This window comes from Oncorhynchus keta, chromosome 29 (assembly GCF_023373465.1).
Source record: "Oncorhynchus keta strain PuntledgeMale-10-30-2019 chromosome 29, Oket_V2, whole genome shotgun sequence".
NCBI lineage: Eukaryota > Metazoa > Chordata > Actinopteri > Salmoniformes > Salmonidae > Oncorhynchus > Oncorhynchus keta.
The window spans coordinates 37,319,029-37,334,213 of NC_068449.1; the positions used below are offsets into that span (position 1 = coordinate 37,319,029).

Sequence of the window (15,185 nt, forward strand, 5' to 3'; positions counted from 1 at the left end):
TGAGTCTGCTTCTTTTGTCTTATAAGTCACGTCAAACTCAGCAAAGGTTGTTAATGTCCATGTTGTAAAGGTTTGCAGGGAGGAAGGAAGCTGTTGTCTTTTACAGCATGAGTGTATTTTGTATGTTTTGCGGGAATCTCTTCCGTTGAGAGGATCAACTGAAGCTGGTTGTCGGGTGGGATAATGACAGACAGTCAGTCTAACTGTTCAGCTAGTCTTATTTGCAAGAGAAAAAAAAGCACATGGATTCCATGTCCGTAAAACTTTGCCTGTAAAGTCAACTTGTAAAAATGACAAATAATGTTCATCAAATGTTCCTCATGTTCTAGCTTTGTAGCTTCTTCCTCTGTGGTGCTCCTTGTCTGTTACAGCCTCACACACGCGCACACACACACAGACTCACACACGTACACACACACACAGAATTAGACCATTGGCAGTGTCAGTGAACTGCCCTTGACTCATCAGCAGACCTTCTTTTCCTCTCACGGGGTGCATCCCAAATGGTGCCCTATTCCCTATAGGCCCTGGTCAAAAGTAGTGCACTATAGGGAATAGGGCGCCATTTGGGACAAACACCGTTGACTGGGGTCCACGCAGCAGTAAAGATTTCCCCATGGCCTTTAAAAAAACCGCATGGACAAAAGACAGCAGATAAAAAAGCAGTACCACCCCTGTCATATTGTCTCTGTTGACATGTTAATGAGTTTGCTTGTTGATGTGCGTAGTAAGACGATGTAGTTGCGTAGTGCAATGTTTACGAAGAGGGCATCGCCGGCCACGGCCCAGTAGTATGGCGACGTCCCCAATGGCTCCCGTTTCCCTACATAGTGCACTACGTTTGACCAGAGTCCATAGTAGTGCACTATATCAGGAATAGGGTGCCATTTGGGATACAAATCTATGTGTGTTACCTTGGACTCCCCTCGGCTCCCCCTATTCATGTGTGGAATCTCATTGTTGGTGGGGACATCATTCAGGCTAGTGTTTTAAGGTCTGGAGAAAGGGAGGGAGGGAGGCTGGTTCTAAGTCCTAGTTCATTAGAGCTGTGTTTGGAGGACTGCACTGAGAGTGGGCACTACGTCTGAACCTGACAGCTACACTTTGGTGAATAGGTTAGAAGATTCACAGATCTGTGGGAAAGGGCCAAGAAGACAGTAGTCTGAGGTTTGGAGTATCTGACCGTAGAGAAGCCAGAGAGCACGAGTCCCTTTGAAGATGACACCTGCCAGTTTGGTGTTAGCCTGGCTCCTACTCGCTGTGAGGACAGTCACCTCTGCTGTGTATCTGGAACCCGAGGAGGAGGGTGAGTTCAGTTCAACTACTTCATGAGAAGGGTTGCAAAAATCCCCCAAATCCACTGGGGGTTTTCTTCTCAGAAACCCCAGTTGCAAGATTTCTGGAATCAGCAGGGAATAAGTTGATAGTAACCTCAAAGCTGGAACTTCTTCAACCAGGATTTTTGAAAAACCAGGGAATTTTGGGAAACGTTTTAGGAGTTTGCAACCCTATTCGTAGGCAAATCTCAAGTTTACATCTAGAATCCTTAATTGAAACAATAACAAAGCGACAAGCCTCTGTTTTGGTAAAAAGCTGAGGGATGGCCTGGAGAAATGTACCCACTCTCAAATTCATAGACGGCGATATGGATACAAGAACTGATCATTCATGCTATCAAAATTATAGTTTTAAATGCGTTTTGAGGCGACACAGCGTTTATTTACATTTATGTTGTTTACAAACATTGGAGTTAAACAAGCTTATACGTTGGAATCAATTGGTATATATCATTAATTTATAAGTCCATAACTTGATGTAATGTGTTGTTGTTGTTTTTTTTTTTTGGGGGTCTGTTTCTTGATGTGGTCTTAATGTTGATTGGTCTTGTTAAACAATAAGCACCTGTTGAAATCTAGTGACCACATATATAATAGAGGGGGAGCCCAGAATCATGTTTTGACTGAGGAAACATTTTGGAGTCTGGGATGGAGCATATAGGAGAATGGAATCTGTAGTTGTAATTTCTCTGTGACCATATTGATGTCACAACTGCCCTTCATAATAACTGGGATAAATCTATTTTATAAATAACTCTTGAACTGTATACTTGCAAAAATGGAATAACAATGCATCACATTTCAAATTCGTAACATATTTCAGATGATCTGATATCATGTCAGGGTCAGGGGGACAGGATTTTTTAAATATTGTCCCACTGACCCCTTCCTCTCTTCTAGAGCTCAATGAAACTGTCCTCTGCACCAATGACCAGATGGAGGTGGTCATTCCCAGTGCCTTCTTCCTCAATAAATTGCCACCCATTTATGTAAGTTCAGTGTCAACCCAAATCGATATTTCTCTATGTTACAGATTACCTACCATTAACTCACTGTGAAGTTTGATATAATAAATCACTGCCTGTGTGCTGTGCTGTGTTGCTGTGTTCTCTAGTCATTTCAAGAACCAAATCAACATTTTAATATTAAGGCTGTCAGGTGGGTCTACCGTAGCTCTCTAGTGAGGTCCCTTCCTCTCTTTCTTAGGTCTGGGATTTGCACCTAAATGACCCAGAGTGCCGTGGTGTTGAGATTGAAGATGACTATGTCTTCAGCATCAAGACTAATCTCTCTGACTGTGGGACAATCATGGTAAGACTTTGAGCTTTCCCCCCCTAGAAATGCCCTTTCATATTTGGGGAATTTCATTGCCATTCTCTGATAATTGCTTTGGGAGATTAAGATTCACTTGTCTACGCCAACTATGAAGGATTTAAATCCGTAAAGTAAACAAAGTAGTAACCTTTGTCGTTCAGAGCAACCCTGACAAAGAAGACAAACATAAGCACCAGTAACATGGAGACAAACTACAGTTTGGATCTCTTTTACCAGCCACATAAAATCCCCATCACAGTAAATTATCTAATTTTACGATGCACCTCTGTTGTATTGAGCTCTGGCCTGACGCCTGGTGTAGTATTGTAGAACTTCTCTGCACTGGTTTGTGCCAGGAAAAAGGACTTTTAATGTCTCTGTGTCCAGCATGGAGGAAGTTAGATGTAGTTTCGCAACTGGCGTTAGCGGAATGACTGGACGTCTATGGGTATCTGCTAGCATGCTAGTATATACCGATAGCCTTCCAGTCATTGCGCTAAAATCCCGAAGTATCCCTTTAATTGGGGGAGCTCAATGGGAGTTTGGATACACGCAATGCTCATAATAACTAGCATGAATAACACCTCTTTTCCTTTATAAGTTACGTACATGGGCCTCCGCTATCAGTTTCCTGCAAAGAAATGATCCCATAATCTGTCAAAAATAAATAAAATAAAAAGCGTGAGGGAGAGACCCAGACAGAGAGAAAGAGAGAGGGGAGGGATAAGTAGCCTATATTTAAAAGAAAATGGGAGTGTTGTTCCTTTGCCCTTCTAAGAGCCACTGGACTTTATTCAAAGCAGCGAGGAGTGGGTGGGAGCTCTAAATTATCCGGATTGACATGGAAATGAGCGTGTTTTCAGGCCTGCTGAATAGCCAGGCTATAATTCATTGGCCCACTTTGTAGTCGTCCCTTTTATACTACCTCCCAGCCGCGTCTCATACAGTGGTGGCAGGAGCACAGCTCCGAGGACAATTTTAACTTTGGCGTGGTATAAATCTGTACTCAAGACCATGAGTGTCATTGAAACACTTTCTTAGAATGCACAGAGGCATTTCTTGTAAAGCAAGCAAAAGGTTAACACAGCTTTGTGTGTGTGTGTGTGTGTGTACCCTCTGTGTGTGTGTGTCTCTACCCTCTGAGGTTTTACAAGGCTTTTGCTTCAGCAAACCAGCCCTAGTGAAAGTAGTAAGCCCGCTTTGCTTCTGGGATTAGACACTGTTGGGAAAAGAAGGGAATGCCATAGTTAGCAAACACTCCTCCTTTCACCTTGAGAGGTAGGAGTAGACCCTCTTGAACCCCACAGACAGAGAGAATAGCAAGTGGGAATGTAATGACTCTCCAAAATAAATTGGACTTGAAGATTTTGTCACCCATTGCCATAATCATTGTGGTCTCTCTGTCAAATTGCATGAGTTTGTTAATGAACCATTCATAAGAACCCAAAGTCAGTGAACAGAGCATTATTCCTACAGAATAATGAAGACGTTAGTGCACTATGTAGGGAATAGGCTGCTATTTACGACGCAGCTTCTGTGGGTCAGACAGTAGGCCCTGTGTATTTACCCTGGGGTAATAAAACAGTACTGGACAGTAGGGACAAGGGGCAATTCATCCTTCTCAATGGCCATGGGACCAGTCCTCCATTTGCTCTCAACGGGGATCCGGACACAACCCAGTCACAACCTTTTCATCCAACCCCTCTTTATGGTTTCTGCCTACGTCAGTAGTCTTCTACTAAACATTTGAATTGTATTACTTGGAACCCAGAACCAAATCTTGCATGGGCTGGCCAGCTACTCAATTTGATATTTATGTTAACAGTATGTCACAGGAAATTAAGAAAAGAGTTTGCTGAAGAGGGGTAACTTTTGGTGAATGTAGCAGGGTTTGGGACATGTAGCGTGTGCTAGCTCACCCTTTCATGGTTATCAATCTGCAGTTACAGTGCATTTAGAAAATATTCAAACTGCTTTACTTTTTCCACATTTTGTTACTTTACAGCCTTATTCTGAAATGTATAACAATGTAAAACATCTCATCATTCCACACACAACACCACATAAAGACAAAGCAAAAACAGGTTTTTAGAAATGTTTGCAAATTTATTACAAATAAACAAACTGAAATATCACATTTACAGTGGCTTGTGAAGGTATTCACCCCACTTGGCATTTTTCCAATTTTGTTGCCTTATAACCTGGAATTAAAATATATTTTTGGGGTGTTTGTATCATTTGATTTTACACAACATGCCTACCACTTTGAAGATTCAAAATATTTTTTCTTGTGAAACAAACAAGAAATAAGACAACAAAAAACAACTTGAGCATGCATAACTATTCACCCCCAAAAAAAAAAAAAAATCAATACTTTGTAGAGCCACCCTTTGCAGCAATTACAGCTGCAAGTCTCTTTGGGTATATCTCTATAAGCTTTGCACATCTAGCCTCTGGGGTTTTTGCCCATTCTTCAATGCAAAACTGCTCTAGCTCCTTCAAGTTGGATGGGTTCCGCTGGTGTACAGCAATCTTTAAGTCATACCATAGATTCTCAATTAGATTGAGGTCTGGCCTTTGACTAGGCCATTCCAAGACATTTAAATGCTTCCCCTTAAACCACTCGAGTGTTGCTTTAGCAGTATGCTTGGGGTCATTGCCCTGCTGGAAGGTGAACCTCTGTCCAAGTCTCAAATCTCTGGAAGACTGAAACAGGTTTCCCTCAAATATTTCCCTGTATTTAGCGCCATCCATCATTCCTTCAATTCTGACCAGTTTCCCAGTCCCTGCCGGATGCAGGATGGATGGTGTTCTCGGGGTGATGAGAGCTGTTGGGTTTGCACCAAACATAGCATTTTCCATGATGGCCAAAAAGCTACATTTTAGGCTCATCTGACCAGAGTACCTTTTTCCATATGTTTGGGGAGTCTCCCACATGCCTTTTGGCGAACACCAAACGTATTTGCTTATTTTTTTCTTGAAGCAATGGCTTTTTTTTCTGGCCACTCTTCCATAAAGCCCAGTTCTGTGGTGCCTACGGCCTAAAGTGGTCCTATGGACAGATACTCCAATCTCCGCTGTGGAGCTTTGCAGCTCCTTCAGGGTTATCTTTGGTCTCTTTGTTGCCTCTCTGATTAATGCCCTCCTTGCCAGGTCTGTGAGTTTTGGTGGGCGGCCCTCTCTTGGCAGGTTTGTTGTGGTGCCATATTCTTTCAAATTTTTAATAATGGATTGAATGGTGCTCTGTGGGATGTTCAAAGTTTCTGATCTTTTTTTTTAGAACCCAACCCTGTACCTGATCTGTACTTCTCCACAGTCTTGTCCCTGACCTGTTTGGAGAGCTCCTTGGTCTTCATGGTGCACTTGCTTGGTGGTGCCCCCTTGCTTAGTAGTGTTGCAGAATCTGGGGCCTTTCAGAACAGGTGTATATACAGTTGAAGTCAGAAGTTTACACGCACTTAGGTTGGAGTCATTAAAACTAATTTTTCAACTCCACAAATTTCTTGTTAAGAAATTATAGTTTTGCAAGTCGGTTAGGACATCTACTTTGTGCATGACACAAGTAATTTTGTTTACAGACAGATTATTTCACTTGTAATTCACTATATCACAATTCCAGTGGGTCAGAAGTTTACATACACTAAGTTGACTGTGCCTTTAAACAGCTTGGAAAATTCCAGAAAATAATGTCATGTCGTTAGAAGCTTCTTATAGGTTAATTGACATCTGAGTCAATTGGAGGTGTACCTGTGGATGTATTACAAGGCTTACCTTCAAACTCAGTGCCGCTATCCACAGTAAAACGAGTCCTATGTCAACATAACCTGAAAGGCCACTCAGCAAGGAAGAAGCCACTGCTCCAAAACTGCGATTTAAAAAAAAGCCAGACTACGGTTTGCAACAGCACGTGGGGACAAAGATCGTACTTTTTGGAGAAATGTCCTCTGTTCTGATGAAACAAAAATAGAACTGTTTGGCAACCGTGCTCTGCTGCAGGAGTGTCTGGTGCACTTCACAAAATAAATGGCATCATGAGGACGGAAAATTATGTGGATATATTGAAGCAACATCTCAAGACATCATCAGTCAGGAAATTAAAGCTTGATCGCAAATGGGTTTTCCAAATGGACAATGACCAGAAGCATACTTCCAAAGTTGTGGCAAAATGGCGTAAGGATAACAAAGTCAAGGAATTGGAGTCGCCATCACAAAGCCCTGACCTCAATTCATATAGAACATTTGTGGACAGAACTGAAAAAGCGTGTGCGAGCAAGGAGGCCTACAAACCTGACTCAGTTACACCAGCTCTGTCAGGAGGAATGGGCCAAAATTCACCCAACTTATTGTGGGGAGCTTGTGGAAGGCTACCTGAAATGTTTGACCCAAGTTAAACAATTTAAAGGCAATGCTACCAAGTAATAATTGAGTGTATGTAAACTTCTGACCCACTGGGAATGTTATGAAAGAAATAAAAGCTGAAATAAATCATTCTCTCAACTAATATTTTGACTTCACATTCTTAAAATAAAGTGATGATCCTAACTGACCCTAAGACAGGGAATTTTTACTTGGATTAAATGTCAGGAATTGTGAAACTGAGTTTAAATGTATTTGGCTAAGATGTATGTAAACGTCCGACTTCAACTGTATGCTGAGATCATGTGACAATTAGATTGCACACAGGTGGACTTTATTCAACTAATTATGTGACTTCTGAAGGTAATTGGTTGCACCAGATCTTATTTAGGGGCTTCATAGCAACGGGGGTGAATACATATTTACGCACAACTTTTCCTTTGTTTTTTAGGTTGGTTTTTTTCACTTCACCAATTTGGACTATTTTGTGTATGTCCATTACATGAAATACAAATACAAATACATTTAAATTACAGGTTGTAATTCAACAAAATAGGGACAACGCCAAGGGGATGAGTACTTTTGCAAGGCACTGTACATAAATATTCACACCCGTTACTCAGTACTTTGTTGAAGCACCTTTGGCAGTGATTACAGCCTTGAGTCTTCTTGGGTATGATGCTACAAGTTTGGCACACCTGCATTTGGGGAGTTTCTCCCATTCTTATCTACAGATACTCTCAAGCTCTGCCAGGTTGGATGGGGAGTGTCGCTGCACTGCTATTTTCAGGTCTCTCCAGAGATGTTCGATCATTTTCATGCCCGGACTCTGGCTGGGTCACTCAAGGACATTCAGAGACTTGTCCCCAAGCTACTCCTGTGTTGTCTAGGCTGTGTGCTTAGGGTTGTTGTCCTGTTGGAAGATGAATCTTTACCCCAATCTGAGATTCTGAGCACTCTGGAGCAGGTTTTCATCAAGGAGCTCTCTGTACTTTGCTCCATTCATCTTTCCCTCGTTTCTGATTAGTCTCCCAGTCCCTAAAGCTGAAAAACATCACCACAGCATGATGCTGCCAACCCCCCCCCCCCAATGCTTCCCCATAGGAATTGTGCCATGTTTCCTCCAGAAGTAATGCTGTCAACTGTAGAACCTTACATAGAGAACTGTGTGCCTTTCCAAATCATGTCCAATCAATAGAATTTACCACAGGTGGAATTCAATCAAGTTGTAGAAACATCTCAAGGATGGTCAATGCAAACAGGATGCAGCTGAGCTCAATTTATTTTTTATTTTTTTAATATATGCAAAAAATTATAATAACCTGTTTTCACTTTGTCATTATGGGGTATTTAGAATAAGGCTGTAACGTGGAAAAAGTCAAGGGGTCTGAATACTTTCCGAATGCACTTTACTTCCAAAGTTGCACCATCCACAATAACGATTCATACTTCTCTTTCTAGGCATCGGATGATACACACATTATGTTCATTAACACTATACGCAACAACGATTTGGATGTCATCACAAGGAACTACATAAACATCACGTTTGTCTGCCGCTACCCAATAAACTACATGGTCCAGCAACCTAATGGGGAAAACATGATCAGGGTGGATGTCAAGTAAGATGTCTAGTTTAAACCACCCTTTTTAAAGGCCATAACTATCATTAACATTATTCACATAGTCTTAATCTACAAGCATTTAGCTACACCCACAATTACATCTGCTAAATATGTGTATTTGACCAATATAATTTGATTTGATGTAAAAGAGGTCGCTTTATGTTCTATGTAGTGCTTGCAGTTTGTAGAATACATCAATCCAATCACTTCTAATCAAATTTTGGACTTGTAACTGTAACTCAAGCACTGCAATCTGTACAATCTCTACTATTCTGTCCAGAATGATCACTCTGAACACGGAAGATGGGAACTTCTCTGTGTCCATGTTGCTATATAAAGACAAGGACTTTGAGGACAAGTGGACCACTGTTCCCTCACTGACACTGGAAGACAACATCTACGTTAAAGTTTTCATGGTAAAGGTCATCATATGATTTCATTCTGTTTGAAATCTGTTGTATTTGTTTCCAATCTGGACTCAGGGGTAGACGTGACATAGTAAATGTAAATCCAGGACACCAAATTAGTATGACATGTTGCGTTTTGCATGGTATGTATTAATTTGTGGATGTCTATCATCCATTTGTTATGATATGTTACAAATTGCAATTCGTACAATGTTACGAATGTGCAAAACGTATGATGTTACGAATTACAATACGTTGTGGCTAACGTTAGCAAGGTGGTAACTTTCTGTCTTATGTAACCATACCAAACGTAACATATCATACTAATTTGAGTGTCCCGGATTTACATTTACTATGTTACTTCTAGTCTGAGACCAGGCTGATTTTGTTTTCTTATTGTCATTGCAAGCACACGTGACACCATCATAGTCTTCTAGGAATGGTGTTGTTGCAATATGAAATCAGAGCTGATCATGACCAGCAGATATTTAGTTTGGTTGGTACTTCAGTTAACTAGCCTATAATGGTGTAACTTTCTGTGCAGCTTTTGAATGTTAGAATAGGCCCAATTAACTGTAAGCTTACCTTGGTTGAGACATTTCTGCCTCTTGCTAGATAAAGATGAGCACCTTTTCGTGAGTGTTGCGCTGAAGACCAGTCTTTGGCCCTGGCAATAGATATACGGTACATTTTAAGTATATTGGCCCTGATCCAATGTGATTGTCTGTTGCTCCATCTTTGGCTTCCAAGAAACCCTAGTTCCCACTGTTGTTTACTCTCTCTTTATCTGTACATCTGTTGACCTGCTGACTTGGTCAAAATATTTACTGAGTGCAGTGAAAGCCGGAGACACCTCTCTCTACTTGTGTGTAGGGGGGTGTCAATTAGTCACTGACTGCAGTCCCGGTTTGTCTCTCTCTCTCTCTCTCTCTTAGATACCGGCTCATCTTTTGCTGCGTGTGGAGAGATGCTGGGCTACCCCAACCAACGACCCGTATAGCAACATCCAGTACACCTTCATTAAGGACAGGTATTTTAAGAAAGAAATACATTCTTAAGAAAGAAAAGTTTAACATTATATAAGCCCTGTCACCACATATTGCTCTTCATTCTGTTTATTAGAATTCAAAAATGTGTTATGGAGGCATATCTTTTTCCACATTTTGTTAGTTACAGCTAAAATGTATTAAATTAAATGTTTTCCTCATCAATCTATGCAGAATACCCCATAATGACAAAGCAAAAACAGGTTTTTAGAAAAACAGATACCTTATTTACATAAGTATTCAGACCCTTTGCTATGTGACCCGAAATAGAGCTCATGTGCAACCTGTTTCCATTGATCATCCTTGAGATGTGACCAAACTTGATTGGAGTCCACCTGTGGTAAATTCAATTGATTGGACATGATTTGAAAAGGCACACACCAGTCTATATAAGGTCCCACAGTTGACAGTGCATGTCAGAGCAAAAACCAAGCCATGAGGTTGAAGGAATTATCCGTAGAGCTCCGAGACAGGATTGTGTCGAGGCACAGATCTGGGGAAGGGCACTAAAAACATTTCTGCTGCATTGAAGGTCCCCAAGAACACAGTGGCCTCCATCCTTCTTAAATGGAAGAAGTTTGGAGCCTGGCAAAACTGAGCAACCGGGGAGAAGGGCCTTGGTCAGGGAGGTGACCAAGAACCCAATTGTCACTCTGACTGAGCGACAGAGTTCCTCTGTGGAGATGGTTGTCCTTCTGGAAGGTTCTCCCATCAGCCGTCATTGAAAATAAGTATTTGTTCATAACTGACTTGCCTAGTTAAATAAAGGTCAAATTAAAATAAATACCCAAGAAGCTGCCAAAGGTGCTTCAACAAAGTACTGAGTAAAGGGTCTGAATGCTTATGCAAATGTGATATTTAAAAAGTATATATAAATAAATGTGAAAGAAAATTGGGTAATGTGTGTAGTTTAAGGAAAAAAAATATTTAATACATTTTAGAATAAGGCTGTAATGTAACAAAATGTGGAAAAAGTCTAGGGGTCTGTATACTTTCTGAATGACCTGTATATTTTTGTAGTGTCACACATCAACCACACTTGACACCAGCACATAATCCTCTGGGAATGGCGTTGTTGAAATATGAAATAAGAGCTGTTGAAATGCTTAGACTTAAGAGTTGGGGGTAACACAACAACCTCAGACCCGTCACGTGATCTGGGACCCAGATCAACAACTGTGCATGTCCTTGACAACCAGGACATTTGTTGTACTGTTAGCAACAGCACAGCAAAGACTTGCACAAGGACTTCTGTTTACTACATCTGAGAAGAAAACACTTAAGAGGATCTTCCTTGTCTTTTCCATAATCCTAATACTTTCCCATTATGAAAGATGGATATGTCACAGTCACAAAGTGCTCTGCTCTTACATGGCATATGTTTAATGTAAACAAGCAAATGGATATTCTTTGTCGGGGTTTTGTTTCAGATGTTAGTATAGCATACCAGGAATGATTGTAATGGATTTGATTAACCAACGCATTCTAAAATGTATCATATCTTATTCCACGGTTGCACATGCTGCCTCTGATACTGATGCGATCCACTGCCTGCTCTCTCTCTCCTCTCTCTCTGGTTTTCTCTCTCTTTCTCTCTCGTGTGTGTGTTTCAGCTGCCCCGTGTTGTCAAACGAACAGACGTTGACAGTGCTGAAGAATGGACAGGGGCCAGAGGCTATGTTCAGGATACAAATGTTCAAGTTCGTGGGCAGCTCTTACAAGGATGTGTTTCTCCACTGCAATGTTCAGATCTGTCACAACACACCTGGGGTCTGTCAGCCTGTGAGTGATCCCTCCCCCTTTCTTCATTCTGATGATGCTCACTGAATTGTTCAAACCCTAGTATATAGCAAGGGCCTACTTCTGTCACAAATAAAGACAATGAAAACACATTGTTTTCCTTTTTTTATTTTTACAGTCCTATTATTTCAACTGGTATTAATTAAAGAAATGTGATCATTTTGGAAAATGTAAAAGGAAAAGTAAGTAGGATAATAATGCTGTGATAATACTAAGCTATACAAATGCTTGTTGTACCTTAACATTTGTCCCTTCATGTAACAGAACTGTTCTGTTGAGGATAGCTCCAGGCGGATGAGAAGAGATGTTGCCATGTCCCATACAGTATCTTATGGACCAATCAGGCGACGTCTGCCTGAGAGTGACCAACCCACTCTGAGTAAGTCTCACAATATAGGCCCTTTATTTATTATCACCAGAGATAAAAGTTTTGTATTAGAGTGAAACAGGGAGGTGCTAACATGAGCTTATCCAATAAGAACAGAGCCAAATTCAGGAGCCAAATATTGTTAAACATTGTAGATAGAAATGCCATGATAGAGCCAAGATGATTCCTTATTCTACATGGCAGAGACAGACCTGAATTGAAATGCATATGTACAGTTGAAGTCGGAAGTTTACTGGTTGGAGTCATTAAAACTCGTTTTTCAACCACTCCACAAATATCTTGTTAACAAACTATAGTTTTGGCAAGTATAAACACCATGGGACCACGCAGCTGTCACACCGCTCAGGGAGGAGACGCGTTCTGTCTCCTAGAGATGAACATACGTTGGTGCGAAAAGTGCAAATCAATCCCAGAACAACAGCAAAGGACCTTGTGAAGATACTGGAGGAAACAGGTATAAAAGTATCTATATCCACAGTAAAACGAGTCCTATATCGACATAACCTGAAAGGCCACTCGGCAGGGAAGAAGCCACTGCTCCAAAACCGCCCTAAAAAAAAGACCGACTACGGTTTGCAACTGCACATGGGGACAAAGATCGTACTTTCTGGAGAGATGCCCTCTGGTCTGATAAAGCATGTGTGAGCAAGGTCTACAAACCTGACTCAGTTACACCATCTCTGTCAGGAGGAATGGGCCAACATTCACCCAACTTATTGTGGGAAGCTTATGGAAGTCTACCCGAAACGTTTGACCCAAGTTAAACAATTTAAGGGCAATGCTACCAAATACTAATTGAGGTTATGTAAACTTCTGACCCACTGGAAATGTGATGAAAGAAATAAAAGCTGAAATAAATCATTTTCAACTATTATTCTGACATTTCACATTCTTAAAATAAAGTGGTGATCCTAACTGACCTAAGACAGGGATTTTTTACTAGGATTAACTGTCAGGAATTGTGAAACTGAGTTTAAATGTATTTGGCTAAGATAATATGTAAACTTCCAACTTCAACTGTATTTCTATCTGAACGTTCCAAAATGTTGAACAGCTTACTTATGTTTTCCATTTCAAAATGTTTTCCAACTTCTGTGTTTTGCTAACGTTGTGCCCTAACAACACATCCCTGCATCTCTGACTTGTGGTCTCTTGACCTGCAGACTCTGGAAGTGTGCTTTCGGTGGAGACGTTTGTCCTGGGAGGACTGCTGGTGGTCCTACTGCTGATCACTGGAGTGTTCGGGAGGCTGTGGCTGAGAACCAGACACTCTTACCCAGCACAGGAGGCTGCTCAGCTCACTCTGTCCAATATACACCACATCTCAGAGGTAGCCTCCTAAGATAGCCGAGCAGACCAGTAGTCCAAGCTATGAGAACAGATGTAAAACAGTGCATTCATACATACATCTACAAAGGCAGACACACAAGTGTAAGCATGCACAGGCATGCATGCAGTGGTGTAGTGGAGGGTGTATGCAAGTATACGCCGTATACACACTTATTTTTCAGTGGGCATTGCGTATACTCACTTCTTAGTCCCCACAATGTGTGTTGAAGTAGTATAGGGGAGGTATACGCTGTATCAATTAATATGGCTGATGGAACAGATCGGAATGTTTAGCTTAAAATGTTGATAGACTATTATTTCTTCATATTTTAGGTGCAGCAGTGTGCTCAAGGCTGTAGGATATACACTAATGTTCCAAAATGGAATTTGCGGGAAAACTCTGTTCTAAAATGCACACCGGGTTTAATGGGCAGAGATGGAAATATCAGTTAGACATTTTTAAAGAGCCCAGATCTAAAGGTGTAACAACAATCATGGGTTGATAATATGACTAGGATAATGCCTTTGGCTGCTAGACAATGGAAGGAAGTTGAAAGAAAACCAATAGAACAGGAGAATGCATATGAGGAAGTCTTTATAAAATAATTGCCTCCACATTTCTATGATTTCAAACAATGAAGGAACACTAAAAATATAGTGATGCTAATGATAGGCCTAAACATCTTCTGGTAGATAAAACCTTCACAATTAAATGTTAACTAGCTACAAAGTAGCCTAGCAGAATGATTGCATGATTATTTGCATTAATCCAGTGGCCATTTGTTTTCTCCATCTCATGTGCTTCAGAAACACTGCTAACAAAGCAGCAGTGCTAGGTGCCTGTTCACTTGAATTAAAGGATAACTACACTCAAAAATACAAATGTCTTAGATTTTTCCCAGACCTCAAAAAGGTGTCTCTGGATGTGGTTAAAGCATTGTTGTGGTCTTAGAACATCCAATTGTGTTTTTCTATTTTGAAAAATGTACTTTGAGAGCTTAAACCCTTCTATTAGCCTACTTGCACAGTACAGATTGGGTTGGCCTGATTGTGAAAGACCAATATGGGATTTATCATATTAGTCCATTCAAAGTGTGTCACAATTTCTCATATAATTTTTCACACATGGCGCCTTTGAGTATACCCACTTCTCCAGTCACCACTACACTCACTTCATGCTTGCACGTGCACCCACACAAATTAAAATGTTGGATAAGGAAAGAGGAAACCATGAATTTATTGTACTTTTGGGTGTATATAAAATATCAGTGTAGAAATCAGGGATTTTGAAGATGTGGTATAAAGTAACATATGGGTTTTCAGTGTTTTTTTGTAAAGAAAAAAATAAAGGTATTTCAAAAGAAAAAAATAAAGGTATTTCAAAGAGTCTTTAATTGAACTATTTCTGACCTTTTCGATGTCTAAAACAACATATTTATTGGAGATGTAGCTCGCTAAGTATTCTTGGGGTATTCCCCATCTATTTCAGGCGCACATCTCTAGCCAAACTTCGCTGTGGTCCAGGTCCGCTGAATGATGACGCAATCAACTTGCGCCACTTGTAGATATTAGGAGCTCGTCAC

General features: G+C 40.7%; 1 protein-coding gene across 1 annotated transcript; it reads left to right on the forward strand.

Moving 5' to 3' along the window:
* The first annotated feature begins 1,058 nt into the window (after positions 1 to 1,058).
* On the forward strand, positions 1,059 to 15,044 carry si:dkeyp-110a12.4 (pancreatic secretory granule membrane major glycoprotein GP2). The gene is made up of 9 exons (XM_035743483.2): positions 1,059 to 1,306; positions 2,238 to 2,326; positions 2,544 to 2,648; positions 8,469 to 8,629; positions 8,913 to 9,048; positions 9,975 to 10,069; positions 11,699 to 11,867; positions 12,150 to 12,264; positions 13,437 to 15,044. Exons 1-9 carry the CDS (start codon positions 1,219 to 1,221, stop codon positions 13,613 to 13,615), a joined length of 1,137 nt encoding a protein of 378 aa, XP_035599376.1. The 5' UTR covers positions 1,059 to 1,218; the 3' UTR covers positions 13,616 to 15,044.
* The last annotated feature ends 141 nt before the right edge of the window (positions 15,045 to 15,185 follow it).